We start from the raw sequence: 18,784 nt of genomic DNA, 5'->3' as shown, positions 1-18,784 counted from the left end.
GAGAAGTTGTTGTTTATTGCATTTAGAAATAATCTATTGCAAGAAGCACACAGGCTGGTATCATCAGTTCCTGTCGAGTAAAAATAACTCAGTGGAGCACACAGCTTTTGCAACTTTATTGCATTAATTTATAAACTCTGTGGGTAAGAATATACTGGTTGTCCTAGTTCTTGGCTAAGACTGGAAAAGTGGTACAAGCATAGAAAGGGATGTGTGGAAAGGGGAGTAAGATTTATTGGGCTGGGGAACTAGGGAAAACCGCCCTGCTGAAGGCACTTGGAGCAAAACTGCAAACACACTAAAAGGGATGTGGAAAGAAATAGTTTCCCAGTGGCAAAGAAAGGATCTTTTGCTGTTATGGGTTGGGTTTTTTTGGCTTTTTCTTGTTTGTTTGGGTTTTAGTGATGTGTTTTATTTTGGTTTTTATTATCGTGTGTTTAGGCGAAGTGCTCTGTGGGTTAAGAAGGCAAGATGAATCTTGCGTTTTGGTTGGATGGAAGAGCCACATCAGTGTCCCTCTGTCTGTGGCAGTGTCATCTCTAGCCCCTTTAAAGGAAAAGGAAAGCAAATGATATGGGAAGAAAACTGGAGCAGCCAAGAAATAGCAGACAACAAGATGAGAGAAGTGAAAGTGCAAAACCAAAGGAAATTCTTCCTCTGTGTTTTGAAGAGTTGCATTATACTCCCATTTACCGTAGGGTTAAGATAAACATAAACTTAAATGAATTTAGATGAATATTTAGAATATGTAGGTGATATTTAGATGGATTCTAAGCAGTAAGAAGTCCATCAATTAAACTGTCTGCCATCTAAACCAATTTTGAAGATGTGATGCCAAGGAGATTTTAATTCAGGCACTGATTAGTGAACTGATGCTTATTGGAACTCCATACTTCTGCTCCAGTGAATTTGTCTCAATTACATACAACCTGTAGCAGAAGTAAGCCAGAAAACTGAACTTCGTGCATATCGCATATGAAGCAAATGACATTTGATTCAAAAAGTTTTTGTAAAAACATTGATTATTGTAACAGCCAGGGGAAAAATCCAGAAGGAGCTCTGCAAATGGCAAATATGCATCTCTCTCAGACTCGGGATTAGATACTTCAGATTATCAGATAATTCAGAACATAAAAAGGATATGAGTTTGAAAAATGCATGCAAATGGTTTCTGATACTGATCCTTTTAAGTGTCAATAAAAGCTATCAAAATGTGCATGCCTTCCAATAGGTCTAATCTCCATTTTCTAATGGGAGCTTAATTTTCTTGAAACAGGGTTGTTGCAGCAGTGGCTTACATGTTTTGAGGCTGTGTGGGATTAGTATGAACATTATTCGGCCAGTTTGGTAATTGTACTGCGGAGGAATGAGAAGGCAATTGTATTGGCATTTGGTAGATGCCAGATGTCCATGTGATTCATGTTGATGCTCAGGACTCCTGCAGCAAAGACCAGGGTGCTTCAGGGAACCAGGATTCCATGCTTATTTTCTAATGGAGTATCTTCCCTCGGCACTGCTCTAAAGAGTGTAATTTCCTGATATTATTTGTTCTGAGCCCAGGAATTTCTGTAACTGCACTGAACAAGAGATGTAGAAGTCGACTGTTTTGTTTTCTTTATTTTTTAAATTAAATTATAATATAATTTCTTTGTCATCCTTGTGTTTCTGTAGGCCTGATTCATGTACACTTGTGGCTGGCAGTGCTGCTATGGCTTTCAGGATGCTTTGGCTCAGGCTGCAGTACATTGCTGCAGCTTTTATCCCAGCAAGGTCCCTCTGCAGTGCTTTATAAAGACAAGGTGACACTTAGTTCAGTATTACAGTCCTTAATCACACATTTTGTGATTGTACAGGCTTAGTAGTTAACAAAATAAATGTGCCTTCCTAAGTACTGAGAGATGTTTAATTTCCCTTGGAAAACAAAGAAGCAAGTGGAAAGCAGCTGTAACCGTTTCAAAGTAGGTGATGTTCTGTAGCGACTTCTACTTTTTCCTCTGTAAAACCCCTGTGAAAGTACCTCCAGGCAGTCTAGCTCCATGCCAGAGGGACTCCCTGGCGGATGAGAGCTGGGCCTGGCCTCCTTGCCGCCTAGCAAAGGATGGGCTACTCCCGCCTCTTCCTCCTGGCAGTGGTCATGAGGATCACGTTGGCCCTTCTCTGACATGAGGGTTATGACCACCTTCTATTCAGCTGCTGCTTTTATTGTGGTATTGAAAAGATTAGGAAGGGTGCTGAGAAATCTGGGAGGGAAAAAGTACTGACTCAGATAGCAAAGGAAAACGGAGAGGGTTTAAAGCATAAAAGAACTGCAACAGGAACAGAAGGAATTACTTCATTCATTTTTTGATGATTCTTTAGTAGTCCCACCATTATGTCCACAAACAGAGCAAATTACTTTTTAACCTAGAAAAATAATTTGATTCTTCTCTGCCTCTTCCACTTTATTCCCAATGAATTGCCTTTTGGTTCTGCTCCCTTCATTCTTCAGTGGAAAAATCTTTATTCTCCAGATCTTTTGCACTGCAGTGCCCAACAAGTATGGAGAAAGTGGGGAGGAAAAAAAAAATTGCTCTCTATCTAACACCAGTTGCTGCAGGAGCTCCCCTGCTTGCGCTGGGCCCTTACCAGCTCTCCCCTTCTGTGAGGATCAGGGGAATAATCGTCTGCGGGTCAAGATTTTTAACAGCTTAAAAACACTCTGCAGAAGAAAACAGCAGGTAAAAAGGTTTGTGTTTTTAATCCATTTATTTGCATTATAAAATTTCTTGAAAAGGGTCTCACTCATATGAGTAATATCTTTTTTTTTCCTTTGATAAAGAATATATAAGGAAACGGAACATTCTGTTGCGTTTGTTCAGGATATTTCCATTTTCTCAAGGCCCAACAACATAGCTAGCTTTCCTGCTGTAGGAGCAGGGAAACGAAAGAAAGCTGGAGAATTGAGGCCTTTTGGCTTTTGTGAGGAGGCCCAGATTTTTCAGTGCAAAGCATACGCCCTGCGCCTGCAGCCCCTCCCCTTTGGTGGCACCCCTTGCTGCCGGTGCACATCTGTCCAGATGTTTCAGCTCCCCATCTGCAAGGTGGGCTGCAGGGGGAAGCTGCACGCTGCAGATCAGACGAGGCTGCTGCGAGGCCGGTGCGCTAGATGGGGCGGTTGTTATGTCGATCAGTGAACGCTTCGCTGCCTGGATCGCTGGCCCCTCCTGTGAAGCGGAGGATTTAAAACGTAGGCTGCTTTTGTCAAGTCGCAAGCCCCATTGCAGCAGAATTAACAGATTCTGAGCCAGTTTTGTTTCGGGGACGGATACCCAGCAGAATCATTATTAGTTTCAGTGTCTTTAAACACAAACTCAGCTGTATTTAAAAGCAGAAAACTGAAGTAGGATCAGATAGCATGGCATTGTTTTAAATTTCCTGAAGGCTTTTTTTTTTTTTTTTAATCCATAAAGTGTACATTTAAATGATATAGTGTTTTTTATCAGTCGTTGCTCTTCACTCAGCCCAGGTAATGCTGCAGGCTGGACATTACCAGTTGCCCCGCTGAAACGGGATCTCCCTGCAGTATTGATTCTGCCGTACTTTGGTCCAGGCTTGCAGTTTCTGTATTGATCCATCAAAGAAACTGCTGAGGAGCAAGTGAGCAAGGGCTGTTGTCTGTACTGTTTGGGAACTAACAGAACCTATTATTCTTTGTGGGAAGCCTGTTGCCCACCTGGACATTGACTCATTATGAGAGAAGTCTGCTTTAATTAGAACCAGGTTTTCCAGTGTTTGTACAGAGTGCTTTGACCCTGCTCACAGCCAGATCATAAATGCAGACCCTCAGGCTGGGTTTTTCATTTCTTATGTAGTCTTCTGAAAAACAAACCACTACAAAGAATTAGACTAACTTTTTTTTTTTTTTGTATGTGCTGAACTCTGAAGTAGTCTTTTCTAAAATGAAGCTCATTGGGATCTGTAAGATATATTCAGAAATACACATCTAGGCCCTTCATTAGCATTGTGCATTGGAGCAGATGCTGCTCTCCCTGACGTTTTCCTGGCCCGCTAGAGATTTAAATATAATGTATGCAGTTCTAAAGGAGATGTAGAATCCTTTGACTGGTTTAAAAGAGTCTAAGAATTCCTTCTCCCAGCACGTGAATTCTGGAACTGGAATGACTTTCCCCAGAAGTCTAAAACAGAAACATTACTCATTATTTCCAATCTGAAAGCAATTTTGTGGCAGGGGAAATACATACATACTTATTTCTTTATTTATTATTGAAGGAGGATGGCCTGCTTAGATTTAGATTTTTGCTTTTAGACTGTATTTCATCATAAACACCTTGGTAATTCTAAGTGGTTCGCATACAATTGATAAATATAAAAAATAACATCAAAGCATTCATGTGTGCTAGTACATGTGCAACTGAATTGTTTTTGCATGAGAAGAAATACAAGTATAAATACATATAACTACAAGTTATCAAAAGCAGTTTTTCCATGCCGTGTCCTCATGCTTTATTATTTTCTAAATGGAACGTGAAAGGAACAGTCTTACAAAAATTACTGAAATGTCTCTCAATAATTTATTCAATATTGGGTGAAGTGATCATCAAAATGTCTCAGTTATTTTTCACTGGGTCAGTTTTATAGAATGTACTACAGAATAATGGTATTATAGTAGTACAAACAAAATCAAAGTCCAGTAAATTACATCTCTAAGTCCTGGCCACCTTCCATGGAGATGTGCAGATGAATTTAACATGGAAAAAAAACAAAAACAAAAGAAAGCACCCCTATAACATCTTATTAGCTGAGTCCCAGTTGAGTACAAGCATCTAGCAGTCATATACTTCCAGCAACCCCTGAAGAGCCGCTCTACCATCTCCAAGACTAAGGAGCCCAAACTCCCTCACTCCACAGCAACCACAAGAAATGCTTGGTGTCTTTCAGCTCCAGTGGCTCAAGGAGAGACAGAATTGCTGCCAGCTTTCTGAAAGCTTTGGGGCAAACTGGGTAGAAGATCTTTGTGTTCTGGACTATTGGAGTCTGGTTCCATCCATCGTCTAGTTCCATCCAGGTCTCAAAATGTATAGTTGTATCCTTACAACATACTATCATTATGTCAGGACATTAACAGCATAGTTGTTTCATTACTGATTTGAATGTTATGCACTAACCTATTTTGGATTCAGATACATCCTTGACCTAAAGGTGCAATAAATAAGGTGGCCTACTTCACTGCTTGTTGCAGCCTTAGGACAATCTAGCATCTGAACGTTTCCTTTAATGTTAACTGCTCAGAACATTTCCAAAGTGGTTTAGTTCTTGATTTGGACATTAAAGGCTGTGGGAGATGTGTAGCAGAGAATCTGTATGTCTTGGCTAAGCAGATTAGAATGTTTGCCTATTGCACTCAACTTTTCCTTCATCAAATAGAAGTGTGATAGTTAAATCTGTAGAATAAGAGCCTCTTTGAAGACTGGCCTAGTTAAAAAATGATATTATTTCTTTAGTTACCTTTAAACATTTCTTGATGAAGCATGGCAAAATTAATACAAAGTGACAAAAAGTATTGCTAGAGTGTTATAGGACTAGTCTAGCTGTGCAGATGATAGCTGGTCTGCATGGTTAATTTCTCACATTAATAAGCATTGCTAGGATTGGTTCTTTATTTAATACGGGCTCACTGAAATATACAGGACAACCACAATCTTTTTAAATCAGCTTGACCTCTGCCAGGGTATCTTGTAAACCACGTGGCAGCAGCTTGAGAGCTTGTACCGTCTCAAATGATTTTTGATAGCCACTACACTTATGTTGTTTGTTCCATCTGCTTTCACTGTGCCTCTCTATGGGTTCTTGTGCTTAGTTTGTAGGATTTCCAGGGACAAGATGGATTGCTGATGTTTGGTTTTTATTTCTGTACGTAGCTGCAGCAGAGGACCCTGCTGCACAACAGAGGAGCTGAGCTTGCTGCCTGGACCCAGAGCACATAGTTCAGTGGACAACTTTGGCTCTTTTGGAGGGAGTTGTTTTGCAAATTACTGTTGCTTGACAGCGCCCTGGTCTTGGAGTGGTGTTTAGTAACAAAAGATCAAGAGCAGGTGTACTCAATTTCATCACAGGTCAGTTTCATAATGAGATTGGTTGAATTAGCAAGTACTTGGAAGACCAAAGTCAGAAATTAAATGAGACCAAATGTATGACAACTCCGTTTGATTTTCTGTATTTGGAGGGTCTAAGTAGCCAACTGAAGGAAAATGCTAGCTATATCTCAATTTGACATGTCTTGACTTCAGAGGGGTTTTGAGATTGTTCTACAAGACCACGCTTTACACATGAGCTAAGGGAACAGACTAGATGCAATCTCCACAACGTGGGTGTACAACAGTTTGATAAACTTCTCTCAAAAATATATCTCAGTAGTTTTCTGTCAGATTAAAAGGGCATCTCAAGTAGAATCTTACAGAGGGCTGTCCTTGACCCAGTTCTACTCAATTCTTCAGTTTTGGTTTGAATGTAGGAATACAAAGTACCTTCACGTAATTTGCAAATGTTAGCAAGCCAGAAAAGTTGCTAGCATTTGAGAGGATGATACAGAGAAACAAAACAGTCTTCACAAGCTCAAACATACTCATCCTTTGGGCTGATTTTCATATATAGCATGGGTAAAAAGCGTGGGTGAAATTCCAACACACTTGAAAGGCCAATTGCTGTCAATAATTTGTGCCCAATGCTACGGTTTTACATGGATTTAAAATGAAGATGTTTGGGGAAAAAAACTTTGGAGAGATTCTGCAACTACCACATGGAATCATACCATTTCATGTTTTCATTACAACTGTGGAAGTTTAGAGTTCCCCAAATTCAAAACCTGTGGCATGAGAGAGCAAGTAAGAGCAGAAAGCTTTGGAAGTTACAACTGTGTATAATTGTGCCATATGCCCACATCTCTAAACAGAAAGAAAATTGGAGGAAGGGAATTATTGGAAGCCAGTGCCCCCGTGCTTGAAAACCAAAATGGGAAATTGGGAATAAAAGAGGAAACAACTTCCATTGTAATCCCATTTCCCACACTGATTGCAATGACAAAGGAAAAAGGTATTAGAAGTGAAGTAGTTGGCTATTTCAAATTCATTACATTTTAATAATTCAAACATTATTAATAATGCAGATAAGAAAAAATATTCAAATATTTTTTTCAGGATCCCTCTATAATACTGTGTTCTTCACTGATAATACTTCTTTACCCTGCAATGTAAAGAGAAGGGTAATGTAGCTCTAAAATACCTAACTACCTTTTGTAACAGCTTTAATGAGCTTTTCATATCTCTCTCAAGAGGGCAGCTTTTCCTTCATTTCTAAGTACGCTCTCCAGGCAAACTCAAGCAGCATGTTCCTGATGAAATTTCATTATTTTTAGCAATAAATGAAGCAGGATACATCGTTTTCCCTCCTACACCTTTGTTGCTGCCTTAATATAAAGACTTGTGTTCAGTAGTTAATTGCAGCACCCTAGATTTCACACCAAATAGGCACTGCAAGGAAAGTGGGTGCTATTGTAAAGGGAAAATAGAAGGAACAATGCCATACAAATGTCACTTTGGAGTCCTTTTTAGGTCTGATTAACACTTCAGGAATACAGTGGTGACTTGTTTGCCACAAAAGGAATTAAACTGCCCTGCATGACACCCTGGGATTTGATGCTCAGGTGAAAGGCAAATTACAGTAAGCAGGGTATTTCGGGTAATAGCTAACTAAGGAAGGAAAGGCATATCACAAACCAACCTGTCATACGTATTAGGTCCCTTTTTGAATGCTTGTGCAATCTCACACACTGTTTCAGTTAGGAGGAGGAGCTATTAATAGGAAACTCTTTGATTCCTTCATCTGTTTGTACACCAGCTTCTGTTTCCTTGAAGACAGCGGGAGTCAAACAAAAGGGCATAGTTTCATTGCTCGCAGCTCAGTCCTTTTCCGCTGGCATTTGGTGTAGGTCTCCCTAGATTTTCCTTGGGGTGTTTTTCCAGAATTCTTCTGGCTTCATTGTGGCATCCTTGGTCAAAGTTTCTGATCTTTCTGCTCTTCTTACCTGGACACACTTTTTTTTTGAGGAAAGTAGCATTAGCTCCCAAGGTTTTTAACTACTTTTATAACATCAATGAGTTTATCAAGATACACCTCGGAGCAGTTCAAGTTCTCTGCTTGCATCAACAGCAGTTGGTCTCTGCCTCTGTGTGTAGTGGAGCACTGTTAGAGTTTTGTCTCAAGTTAAAAACCTTCAGCTGATGAATTATCAGTATTGTTACCTGAAACTACTGTGGCAGGTCTTTTTTCTTCTGATGTATTGGCTCAGCCATGGCCTAAAGTACAGCCTGTGATGATGCAACTGTATCCTGAGCCGGAAAATATTTACCTTGTCTGCTCATTCACCAAAACCAAATTCTCTCTAATGCATATTTTCTGAACACTTGCAAATAGCGCGCTTCCAGCTTGCCAGCTTGTCTGATGGGTTTTGCAGATATCAGTTTGGCTCTGTGTTTGTCATGTAGGTTCAAGCAAATTAATTCATTTTCAAAACACAATAAAAAAATAATGATTTTTACTTACCAGCCTCATTCAGCGCAAACATATTTTTCTAGGAATTAAAAGATACCTGTCATTTCATTACCTTTGAGGTGTATTTGAGCATGTCTTGTTGCTGGTTTTAGAAAATCACTAAGCTGCACAAGATACAGCAGTCCTCTATGCAGTACCTAAAGTTCTGAGAATAGGAGCTTAACAGAAGTCAAAGAGAACACAGACATTTGATAACTAACAGGGGTACTGAGGGTTAAATGGTACACACTTCAACAGGTAATTGATTTACTACACTTTCTGCACTTGAGAAGTCAGTCTTTAACTGTTAGTCATTAAGAAGAAATATCCTCTGGTGAAAGTGTGAAGCACCTCATGCTGACTGTAGATGCGATGCTAGTCTAGGTGGATCCCTTAAGCACCTTGCTCAGGTAGATCTAGTGCATAAATATCTCACCTTGAATCAGAAAACAGCAGGTGAATCAGATGGAGGGAAAAACATGAGTTCTTTGCTTCAGGGGTCTCTGCAGGCATGACAGAGGCTGACCCACTTAGTTGGTTTTGCAGTTATGCATCCTGTTCAGATTTAGCTCCCACCAATGAGGGAGGAAAGTAATCCTCGCAAATCCATGGCAACTTGAGGGCTGAAGTCATGGTAATGCTAAACTTGAACAGGTGAGACACGTGTTCCCCAAACCTCATACATATACCAGTTGCTCAGACAGATGCCATAACTTGGACTTTATGTGGGTAAAGTGGATACCTTCTATGTGGAACTGATCCTGAAATTAAGAGAGAATGCAATTCTATTTCAGTAGTATAGAAAGTAAATGTATATCTAAATATAGTTAATTAGGTATCTTTTAAAGTCATTTAGAGAAACCCACTTAAGCACTGTCCTATGGTTGGGTTCTTCTGCAGTTCTCTTGTTTTCAAACACTGCAGAATATCTGGTGGCCCACAACCGCTCCTTCATTTAATGGCAACTCCTGGCTGATAGATTTTCCTTCTTTTCATGTACAGAATGGAATACAAAAGCCAACAAAGATCAACAGTGAGAATGATGTGTTAATTAGCTGGACCTCAGGAGAAGAGATAGTAAGGAAATGAACTGAAATTATAGCTGTTTTTAGTGGATCTTGCCAAGTGTCTCCTCTGGTTGATTCTAATTTATGTTTGTTCTGATTACTGTCTCATGAATAAAGTTACAAAATGCCAGCCTCCAAAGAGGCAAAGTTTGTCTTACAAAATGTACAGTGCATAAACTACAGACTATTCACACTATTAGTTCATCAGTTTTCAGTTTTCAAGGAAGAAGTTTTCTGTCTCACTCTTAAATTTATCATTTTCCTAAGGATGGAAAGCAGTTAGCAATAATTGTTTAGTTCTCACTTTTCTAAATTTTGCTCCAAGTAGGAGAGAGAGATTAAGCCAGATGTCAATATATATCTCAAATGAGCTCTTCTATTCCCTGCTTAAGTCCTTCTTCATGTATTTTTACTCATATTCCTTAAAACAAACTCACGTACCCAGAATCTCCCGTAGCCTTAACACAAGCCTGACCACCACGTTTTATATGCAGAGATGAAGCCCTGGCCCCACTAAATGGAAGTTTTGCTCTTGGCATCACTGTGTGTAGGATTTCATCTCAGCTCCTCGGACGAGGACATATTATCTCCCCTTTGTTTTCCATTACTGAATTATCTGTTAGCATATATTAAGGTAAAACAGAAAGAAGGTTACATTTATACTTCTGAATGAGGTTAAATTCCTTCTCTTTTTACTGTACATAAGACTCCAAGAGAGAAATCTGCAGAACAATAAAGGGGAAAAGTGGTGGGAAGAAGCTAAGATTAAGATCCTGAGAAAAGGAGAAGGGTAAAATGTTTTGTAAATCTATTATGTGCAGTCATTAAGGCATGATAGAAGCCTAGTATTTCATTTCAGCACAAATAATGAAGACTGGCCTTTTCACATAGATTTATAATGCTAATGTCAGAGGGGTTATTAGTTCCAATTTGTGGGATACAAGCCCTTAAATCACTCTCATTTACCTTTCTGTTGAGCTCAGTAACTGATGTTTGATTGGTGTTATCCAGAAGACACCCAGTCATGAAATGATGACCTCCAGAGACAGAAAATACACTGATAGCCTTGGTAGCATAATCACATTTGCCGTTGCAATAGATTCTTGCTTTCAAGTATCTACTTGATAGCTATCAACTTGCCTATTCTTAGTTTCCAACCATCGTTTCTTACTGTAATTCTCTGCCAGACCAAATGGCCTCTCTGGTGCTTTGTCCCTTATGACTCTAAATATTTGTTCACTTCCGACACTGCAATGGAAGGCTGCAGCATTTATGTTCATATGAGCCATCCCCATTTTGTTAAACACTGAGAGTGTGGTGTTGCTGTACCAGCACAGTATGACAAAACCAGAGATAAAATGAGATCCAAAACTGGCTGTCCTTGTATCCAGAGCTTCAGTTTTGCCTCTTCATGTAAAATCTGTCCAAACACAAATACTGCATCTAGACAAATATCATGATGGTTTCAGAACATGCAAAGATGCTAATGGATTTTCATAGCCAGAACATTTTATAAACAGGCTTTATAATTGCCTAGCTCAGGTGTGGAAAGTCCACAGCCTGTAAAATGGGTTTTGAGTCCAGGAATTTATTTTGCATTTTGCATAAGGATACAGAATTTCTGTTCCTTCTTATTACTGGATAACACCGAGGATTATATCAGTCTGCGACTCTACAATCATACTCAAAAATTTTGCCCGGATTTTCCCTCTTTCCTATGCCTGATTTAGTCTAGCACTCTGGATATCAAAGGTCATGCTCTGTTGTAAGGAATTGCAACATGATTTAGTGCACTTGTTTGTGATATTTAGAAAGAAAAGGGGAGAGGTTATTTCAGTTTGCTTGACGGAATTCACTTGTGTGAGCAATATGTTGTATTAACAGATGAACAGCAATGATAGCAGTTGCAAATCACAGAATCACAGAATGGTTGAGGTTGGAAGGGAGACCTCTGGAGATCATCTCGTCCAACCCCTTGCTCAAGCAGGGTCCCCTAGGGGACATTACCCATGGCTGTGTCCAAATGGCTTTTGAATATCTCCACTGAAGAAGACTCCACAACCTGCCAGGGCAACCCGTGCCAGTGCTCTATCATCCACACAGTGATGAAGAATACCACACCCCCAATTCCTCCATAGCCATTTGCTTTTTTCAAGTCATTTTCATTTTAGGGAGCTGTCAGTTAGCAAACAGCAGGACTTGTTTTGTTTCTGAGGGCAAACACATTGCAATTCAGTGGAAAACGTGGCTGCTTGGGGCTCATGTACCGTACAGTGCAGTCATGTTTGTGGTCCCATCAGCAGGTCTTTCAGAGATGTTTAGTTTGAGTTGTGTCGGGGCATGACATAACTTGTTCAAACACACCCAGCTCCAGGAAGCCCTCAGCAGGTTTCCATGGCTGGGTGGGCAGCCAGGTAAGTACAGAGCTGCCTGATGCTACAGCAGAATCAGTGGGACAACTAAAGGAGACAAATAAGAGCTTGCTTTTCCAGAGGTTTTCCACTTGTTTATTACAAATGCCTGCTGCCTCTGGAAGAGTGAAGCCAAACTCATACCATGCTGCTTTCTAGATAGGAAATTGTTAAAAGCAGGTATTCAGAAATAAGCTAGAATTTACTTAAATAATGGAGCATTTAGAGCTGCTTTTCTTGTCCTTGTTTGTATCTCCTGCTGAGCACCCCGCTTCATGATATGCTGAAATCAATTTCTCCATCCCGCCCCCTGTCCCTGCATTCCCTCCCACTGCCTCTGCCTGCCTGCACCGTGCTCCGCTGTGCCAAGCCCCTTTCTGCTCCCTCTGCAAACCCATCTGTGCTGCGAAACTTCCCACCTACAAAGACCACACGTTGCTGTCTGGATCCCACTCTCTTCTTGTTTTGTATCAGTTTAAATCTGTTGGCTTCTGTGGTGCTGCTTCTCCCCTTGCGGCTTTAGACAAGAATCACAACCTGTATCTGGCTGGGCTGCTCAAGGATAAAATCCGCCTGGGGAACAAAAGGCTCCTGTTGTTTTCTCAGCAACATAAAGCTTTCTCTGCACTCAGAGTAGCAAAGTAACAACATTTCCAAGTTGAAATGTAGCTTACTCCCAGGCAAAGAGCCTGGGAATTTCTGCTTATCCCTGTCCTGCTCTCAAACTCTTTCACCTATGTGAGTCTGGGAGAAGGCGTTTGGCAAACACTTCTGCCACTGATGCTGGGAATTGCTGCTGAGGCTGAGGGAAATCTTTGTGAGAGGCCTCAGCAGAAAAAAATGTGTTCCAGGTATACAGTTCACCACTTCCTCAAGAGGCTTTCCTTTTTGCCTTGCAGTCTTCAAGAATGTGCCAGGGGAGAGGTGGTTTTCTTATACCTAAGGCCTGAAGAATGTGAGTAGTAATCAAAAAAGGTTTTGATGTGTTGTACAAAGCATCCTTTTGTGGTAAGAGGCAATCTTTGTTACTGGCTGTGAGACTGGGATCTGTCTGAGCAGAGTCCATTCCTCTGCCTTCAAAGCGTCCTTCCCTCTCTCACCTGTGGAACCGCTCCACCACTGGCAGAGCAGACTGATACTTCACGGAAGGAAGCACCTTTTGAGGGGCCACAGATCCCAAGTACTCAATGGTTGTTGGCCTGGGACTCAGTGGGTATTCAGAAGAACCACATGAAGATGTGTATTTAGTGTTGGCATCTAAAAACAAGCACAGCTTCTCCCAGAGACACCTGCACAATTGTTGCTGTGTGGGAAGAAGCAGACACAGTGCAAGTGAAGTGAAACACGTTGCCCAGAATGGAATCTTTACCGAGTCAGATCCTTGCGGTGACAAATCCGCACCCAACCAAGCCAGATTCTGCATTTTCTAAATGTCTTCTTGGGTGGCTCTGTCATGACTGGAAACACCGCAAGTGAAGCTGTGCATCGATTCCAAGGGTTTGTGATGGCTGGGCACTGAGATACCTGTTTACCCTGCTTTCTCTATTTACTTCTGACCTAGGCATATTGCTGAGCCTCTGTGAATCCTCATTGATTTTCCCAGGAGCAAAATGTCATTATTGCAGCAGGCTGTGTACATCAGGTACATTGAAGAACAGGGTCGTTAGGTGGTTGTGTCATTAGCTGTGCTTCTAGTGTACTTCATAGAGCTTTCTTCTCAAGGAGGTGGCACTGATTGTCCAAGTTAGCTGCTTCATCAGTTTATGCCTGGAATACACATATATTTACCTTTTAAATATCAGTTGCAGCCTGTACGTTTCCTTTGCCCATGTGCAGTCAGAGAGATGTGGCTTTGACCTGGTATTAACTGCATCTGATCATGCACAATTGTTAATTCCTATGCAATAATCTAATTGCCTACAAGAAAAAAAAGTCGTATTCTGTGCAGCTTTCTTTTTTTGGAAGCTTTCTGGTGAGATATTTTCTGTTCAGACAGCAGAGATATAGGTCACATATCATATTAATTTTCCATTTATAGTAAGCTTGCAAGAGTTAATAAATGATTACTTGTCACACAGCCCTGATGAAGCACCTGAACTCACTGCTTATCAAGCTGTTGCAACTCAGACTTGCACGCTTTAGTTAGCACTTTACAGTCACAAACCTCAGCTGACCTGAGGCTGTGGCAATATCTGAACTGCATGTCAGGATAGGCCCTGGGCACGTGCTGTCATCTTTTGGGGTTTCTTTAGCAGGAAGCTCATGTGTGGGCAGGAAGGGGGCCATGGTGTGCTCCCATAGGTCTTCTCTCTTTGTGGCTGAAGACCAGCAACCTGTGGGGATGCCAGGCAGGCCACTGGCCCTGCACATGGGGCTCAGCCATGGTACACACACTGGGACCTGCTTGCCACCTAGAAACAGTCACCGCCTGGAGCTCTTCTTTTCCCTTGGGTCTGAGGAGGTGCAGCTCTGCACCTCCTGTGGGTTTCTGGGCACAGGCTGTTGCCCATCTGTGTCCCCAGCCACCAGGGTTGGGACTGCTTTCCTCCAGCTGCACCATTGCCTGGTGGCTAACTCAAGTGTGTAGTCCAAGTGAAACTCAAAGCAAACAGAGTGGATTCAAAACCAACCCCTCTTAGCTTTAGCCAGCACAAAGCACTGGAATACTTGCTAGGATTTAAGATGCTTTTATGCCCTTCTGCCCTCTGAGAACTGGGCACGCTCTGGTCAGACACCTCCTGATGGCTCATCTATTGGGTGTCCACCTTGTCTCCTCCAGATTAGTGCTCCTAGATTTCATCAGATGCACATAAACCAATAACTTCAACTGTTGCGTTAATCAATTGTTATTAACTGATCTAGGATCCAGCAAGCAAATAAGCTCCTTATTGGTCATTTTCAACCTCTTGCACTGATGTGGTTTTAGCTATCTGAAACACAGAGTAAATGCAACATACTCATGACAGCTTCTATTTTTTTTTTTTATAAGCTCTTTATAAGCCACTTATAAATAGAACCTTAATATGAAGTGTGACAGATTTCTAGTCTTTATTCTCTCCTTAGCCCTCCAAGCGCTTCCTTTCTGTAATATGGAATATATCCAATGTGCCCTAGATATTCTCCATTCTTGCTGATGACTTTAGCTCTCAGCCATTGATTCTCTCCACTTCTTTATCAGTGTAAATAGATCAAGGCTGCAACTGTCTTTTCTTTGGATGTTTAAAAAGGACAAATAAGATCAGAGGGGCAGTGAAGAGGTGATGAGTGGAAGGTGTGTTTTGTTGTTCATGTGATGCAGCTCTAGGCTGAGGGGTTTCATGTCAATATGGTACAGATAAAAAATATGTATTTCTTTTCCATTGCAGTGGAGAGAATTAGAGTAGCCAAGTGAATTATTTAAAGGAAGGAAAAATATTATGAGGACATTGTGACATTTATGTAGCGTTAGTACTTCGTGACATTCTGTTTCACCAATGTACTTCGCCAAATTCAGTGTGTATAGTGGTCTCCCTTGCACTGCTGAGCAAACACTGTAGCACAAAATGTTCGGCTTAGGGTTACACATAAAATCAGTGGCAAAATGGGACTGGAACGCATATTCCCTGGTACCCTCCAGGTACTGCTTCCCTTCACCCTCTGCTGACACGAAATAGATTGTTTATTGAAAATATATATATATATTCATTTACAGGGAGAAAACTCTCCTGTGCAGGGAGTGAGAAATGTTTAGAAGTCTATTCTGGTTTTGTTTGTTTATTTCTGTGGGGGAAAATTCTATGCATCAGAGACTTGCATGGTGTTGAAAGTTTAGAAGCAATATCCATTAATCTCAGCATATGTTATTCAGATTTCATTGAGCCTAGTTTCTGCAGCAGCCAGCGTGCTGTCACTTGAACACTGAAAGAAGCAAAGCCCTGTCGTTACTTTTCACTCTCTCCTTACATTTAGCTATGAAAGTATGACCATGGATGCCTCGAGACAATTAATAATTGGCATCTACTGTGTTTCTCACAGACAGCAGGGAACATCAAGTGCAGAACTTGTAGGATTTAAAGCCCAGCCAAAGCTGAGGGCTGCAGATTGCGCTCTAACCTAGTGCTTCACAGCCATAGGTTCCTTCCCCTTTATTTCCTTAAAACTTTTCTGTTGCGTCACTGAAAAATCATAGCCCTTTGGTTTGTAATCATACCCCTTTTTTATTTAAAGTTTTGCCTCCCTACCCATTAAACACATCCTCATTACTGTTGCTTTTACTTTTCAGAGGCGTATATTCAATATTATAGGCTTTGGAGTTCTTTTGTTTTCTCCCCGAAGAGGTAAAACCCTGGGGGATTTAAGTATCTACTTGATAGGCTCACACAATCTTAATCAGCCTATAATGGAGCTAATGGCTGTTTGTCATCCTTGGAGATATAAATTTCCTGGTGATGTCTACTGCAGTCAGTACATGAAGTATGCTCTGACTGCCAGCAAGGTCTAATAACCAGGAGAAGGGCAGCCAGCCTCATTAGTGAGAGGGAGACCGTGCCGGCTGCTTTTCTGGGCAACTCCGCGTTTTGAATACCGAGGGGTGAAAATGGATAATGCTGGTAAGTGAAATAAAACAGATCTTCATTCTTAGCGAGGCTACGGGGTTCGTTTGTCTCCTGTCTCACTTGCTGCAGGAGATGTGTTTCTTTAGCCTTTGTGGCTCCTTCCGTTTCAGTGTCCTTTATTAGAGCGAATTTCTATGTGTAAAATGTGACACACTGAAGTTTTTAACCCTTTGACAGTCAGCTTTTCTGTTTTAAGACGGTGTTTCCTTGAAATATGAGCCAAAACTGTAACGTAGGATCTGCCTTTTCAAGGTTTTCTGTTTTGTTTCGGAAGCTATATGCAGGAAATGTGGAAGGAAGGGAAAATGCATAGCGTCAAGTAGGAAAATATCTTCCACAGATTGCAGTAGGTGCATGGAGGTAACTACTGAAGCTAACCAAAAGTGCAAAAATGCGTATCTCTTATCTGCAGTATTTTAAGCTTCTTCTGTTCTCTCTCTGTTTCCTCTCTCTTCTATTTAGAACATAAAATACTGCATACATTTGCACTTTTTATTGTTTTCTATCATGTTCCAACTTTAGATCATGCATTTTCATGCCAAATAATGCACTGCATGGTTTCTAAGAGGTGTACACAATTCCAGCATTGCATATGTAATGAAACGGTTTATCTGCATTTTCCTTTTGCATTACCTTGTATCCCAAAGCACTGCAAAAAGTGCTTTTTGTGATGGGTATTTTGCATGTTACTTTGACTGCTGTGAAAGCAGAACATTTCAGTGTCACACTGATTTATTGAGACAAGTACAATTCACACTGGGATACAGAATTTATGGTAGACTCGGTGCCCTTTGAAACATTCTCAAATCATCAGACTTGTCTGACATTAACCTTTAAAGTGACGTTCACCTCTACAGTGTATGAAAAAAAAAAGATTTACAGCAGATTTCAGAGATGATACTTTAAGGAAAGCTTATTTTCCTGGGTTTATTTCTATTTTTCATATAATCATAGCGAAACTCTTGCTTATGCCTGCTAAGCTGTCCAGGTCAATTTCACCTCAAGTGTATTGTCATCAACTTCTATGACAAAGAAACTCCTGCTCTTACTTATATAAAATCTAAGACAAAAAAAAAAAAAAAAAAAAAAAAAAAAAAAAAAAAAAAAAAAAAAAAAAAAAAAAAAAAAAAAAAAAAAAAAAAAACAAAAAAAAAAAACCCACCTTTTTCCAGAAATTAAAATGTTGGTGTCATGGAAGATTACATTGCTGGTACGTGTGAGCTTAAAAACTGACCTGCACCTACTATGATGAACATTTTTGTGAAATAGGTAAGATTATAAATACTTTTTGTGCTTGGTGCTATCTTTTGAGAAGACTTAACTGAATAAATGCTGACGGCATGTGTTTGATATTCTGTGACAAGGCAGAATTTTCCAGTCAGAGGGGAAGGACTGCTGTTCTCCAGCATGGAGTGCCTGTGGGCAAGATGCTCTGAGCAGCTAAACCCTGCCAGTTTTTAAACTCTCCAGCATCAGCAGCTAATGCTATTGAAGTCTTGACAGAGCTATTACTTTAATCCAGCTATAAGAATCTGCTCTGGAATGAGTCACGTTTATTTTAAAGGCCAGTTTTTGGGGGGGTGCATGGGGAAGCTGGTATCTGAAAACCATAGAAACAGATTTTTCTGTGTGTTTATATATTTATTTTGCCTTAGGAATAATCTGATTTTCTTGTGATCTGCAAAATTTGGAAGTTAGAATAAGTAAGCTTTGCTCTCTGTACAACTTTACCAACTAATTTCAAAGCCTCTTATATGACCAGTTTCCTGAAGTTTCCAGATGCTTTTCTTTTTTAGCATGCAGAAACAGTGACTGATGCTCTGCTTTTTTTTTTTTTTTAATAACTATTTGTATACAGTAGAGCTTAGCTGAAATAGTGGAAGGAGACTTAAGGACCAGTTAAGAAAATCCAACAGCTGCTGCAAGTTAAGTCTCAGTGAGAAGGCTGATCTGTTCCCAAAGCATCTGCGAAGAGATTTTTAGGGCACTTGACCCCTAATAGAAACCAAACAGAGCCAGATGCCAGCATGGGGAGTGTGCAGGAGGCACCTCTGAGGGTCTGGCCATGCCCCCTGCATTTCACAGGGATGCGGGCACGGCTTTGAATGCCCTGTGCTAAAATCTG

At 40.7% G+C, this 18,784-nt stretch overlaps 1 protein-coding gene and 1 long non-coding RNA gene across 4 annotated transcripts in view; one reads left to right on the top strand and one right to left on the bottom strand.

Annotated features, from left to right (window-relative positions):
• PHACTR2 (phosphatase and actin regulator 2) overlaps window positions 1–18,784 on the top strand; it is a 125,749-nt gene that overhangs the window by 8,710 nt on the left and 98,255 nt on the right. The window contains exon 1 of one of the 3 annotated variants that reach the window (XM_021390565.1): window positions 16,481–16,653. The exons of the other annotated variants lie outside the window; for them this stretch is intronic. Coding sequence (XP_021246240.1) covers window positions 16,641–16,653 — 13 coding nt within the window. The 5' untranslated portion in view covers window positions 16,481–16,640. Of the gene's footprint in view, window positions 1–16,480; window positions 16,654–18,784 lie in introns of those variants that run through there. 3 annotated transcript variants of the gene reach the window in all.
• The window catches only part of LOC110395769, a 38,777-nt gene continuing 22,841 nt past the window's right edge, over window positions 2,849–18,784 (bottom strand). Inside the window, exon 3 of the long non-coding RNA XR_002436621.1 lies at window positions 2,849–8,080. This is a non-coding gene — a long non-coding RNA (uncharacterized LOC110395769). The remainder of the gene's footprint in view (window positions 8,081–18,784) is intronic.

This window comes from Numida meleagris, chromosome 3, assembly GCF_002078875.1.
Source record: "Numida meleagris isolate 19003 breed g44 Domestic line chromosome 3, NumMel1.0, whole genome shotgun sequence".
In the NCBI taxonomy this organism is placed as follows: domain Eukaryota; kingdom Metazoa; phylum Chordata; class Aves; order Galliformes; family Numididae; genus Numida; species Numida meleagris.
This window is presented reverse-complemented; position numbering and strand designations above follow the sequence as displayed.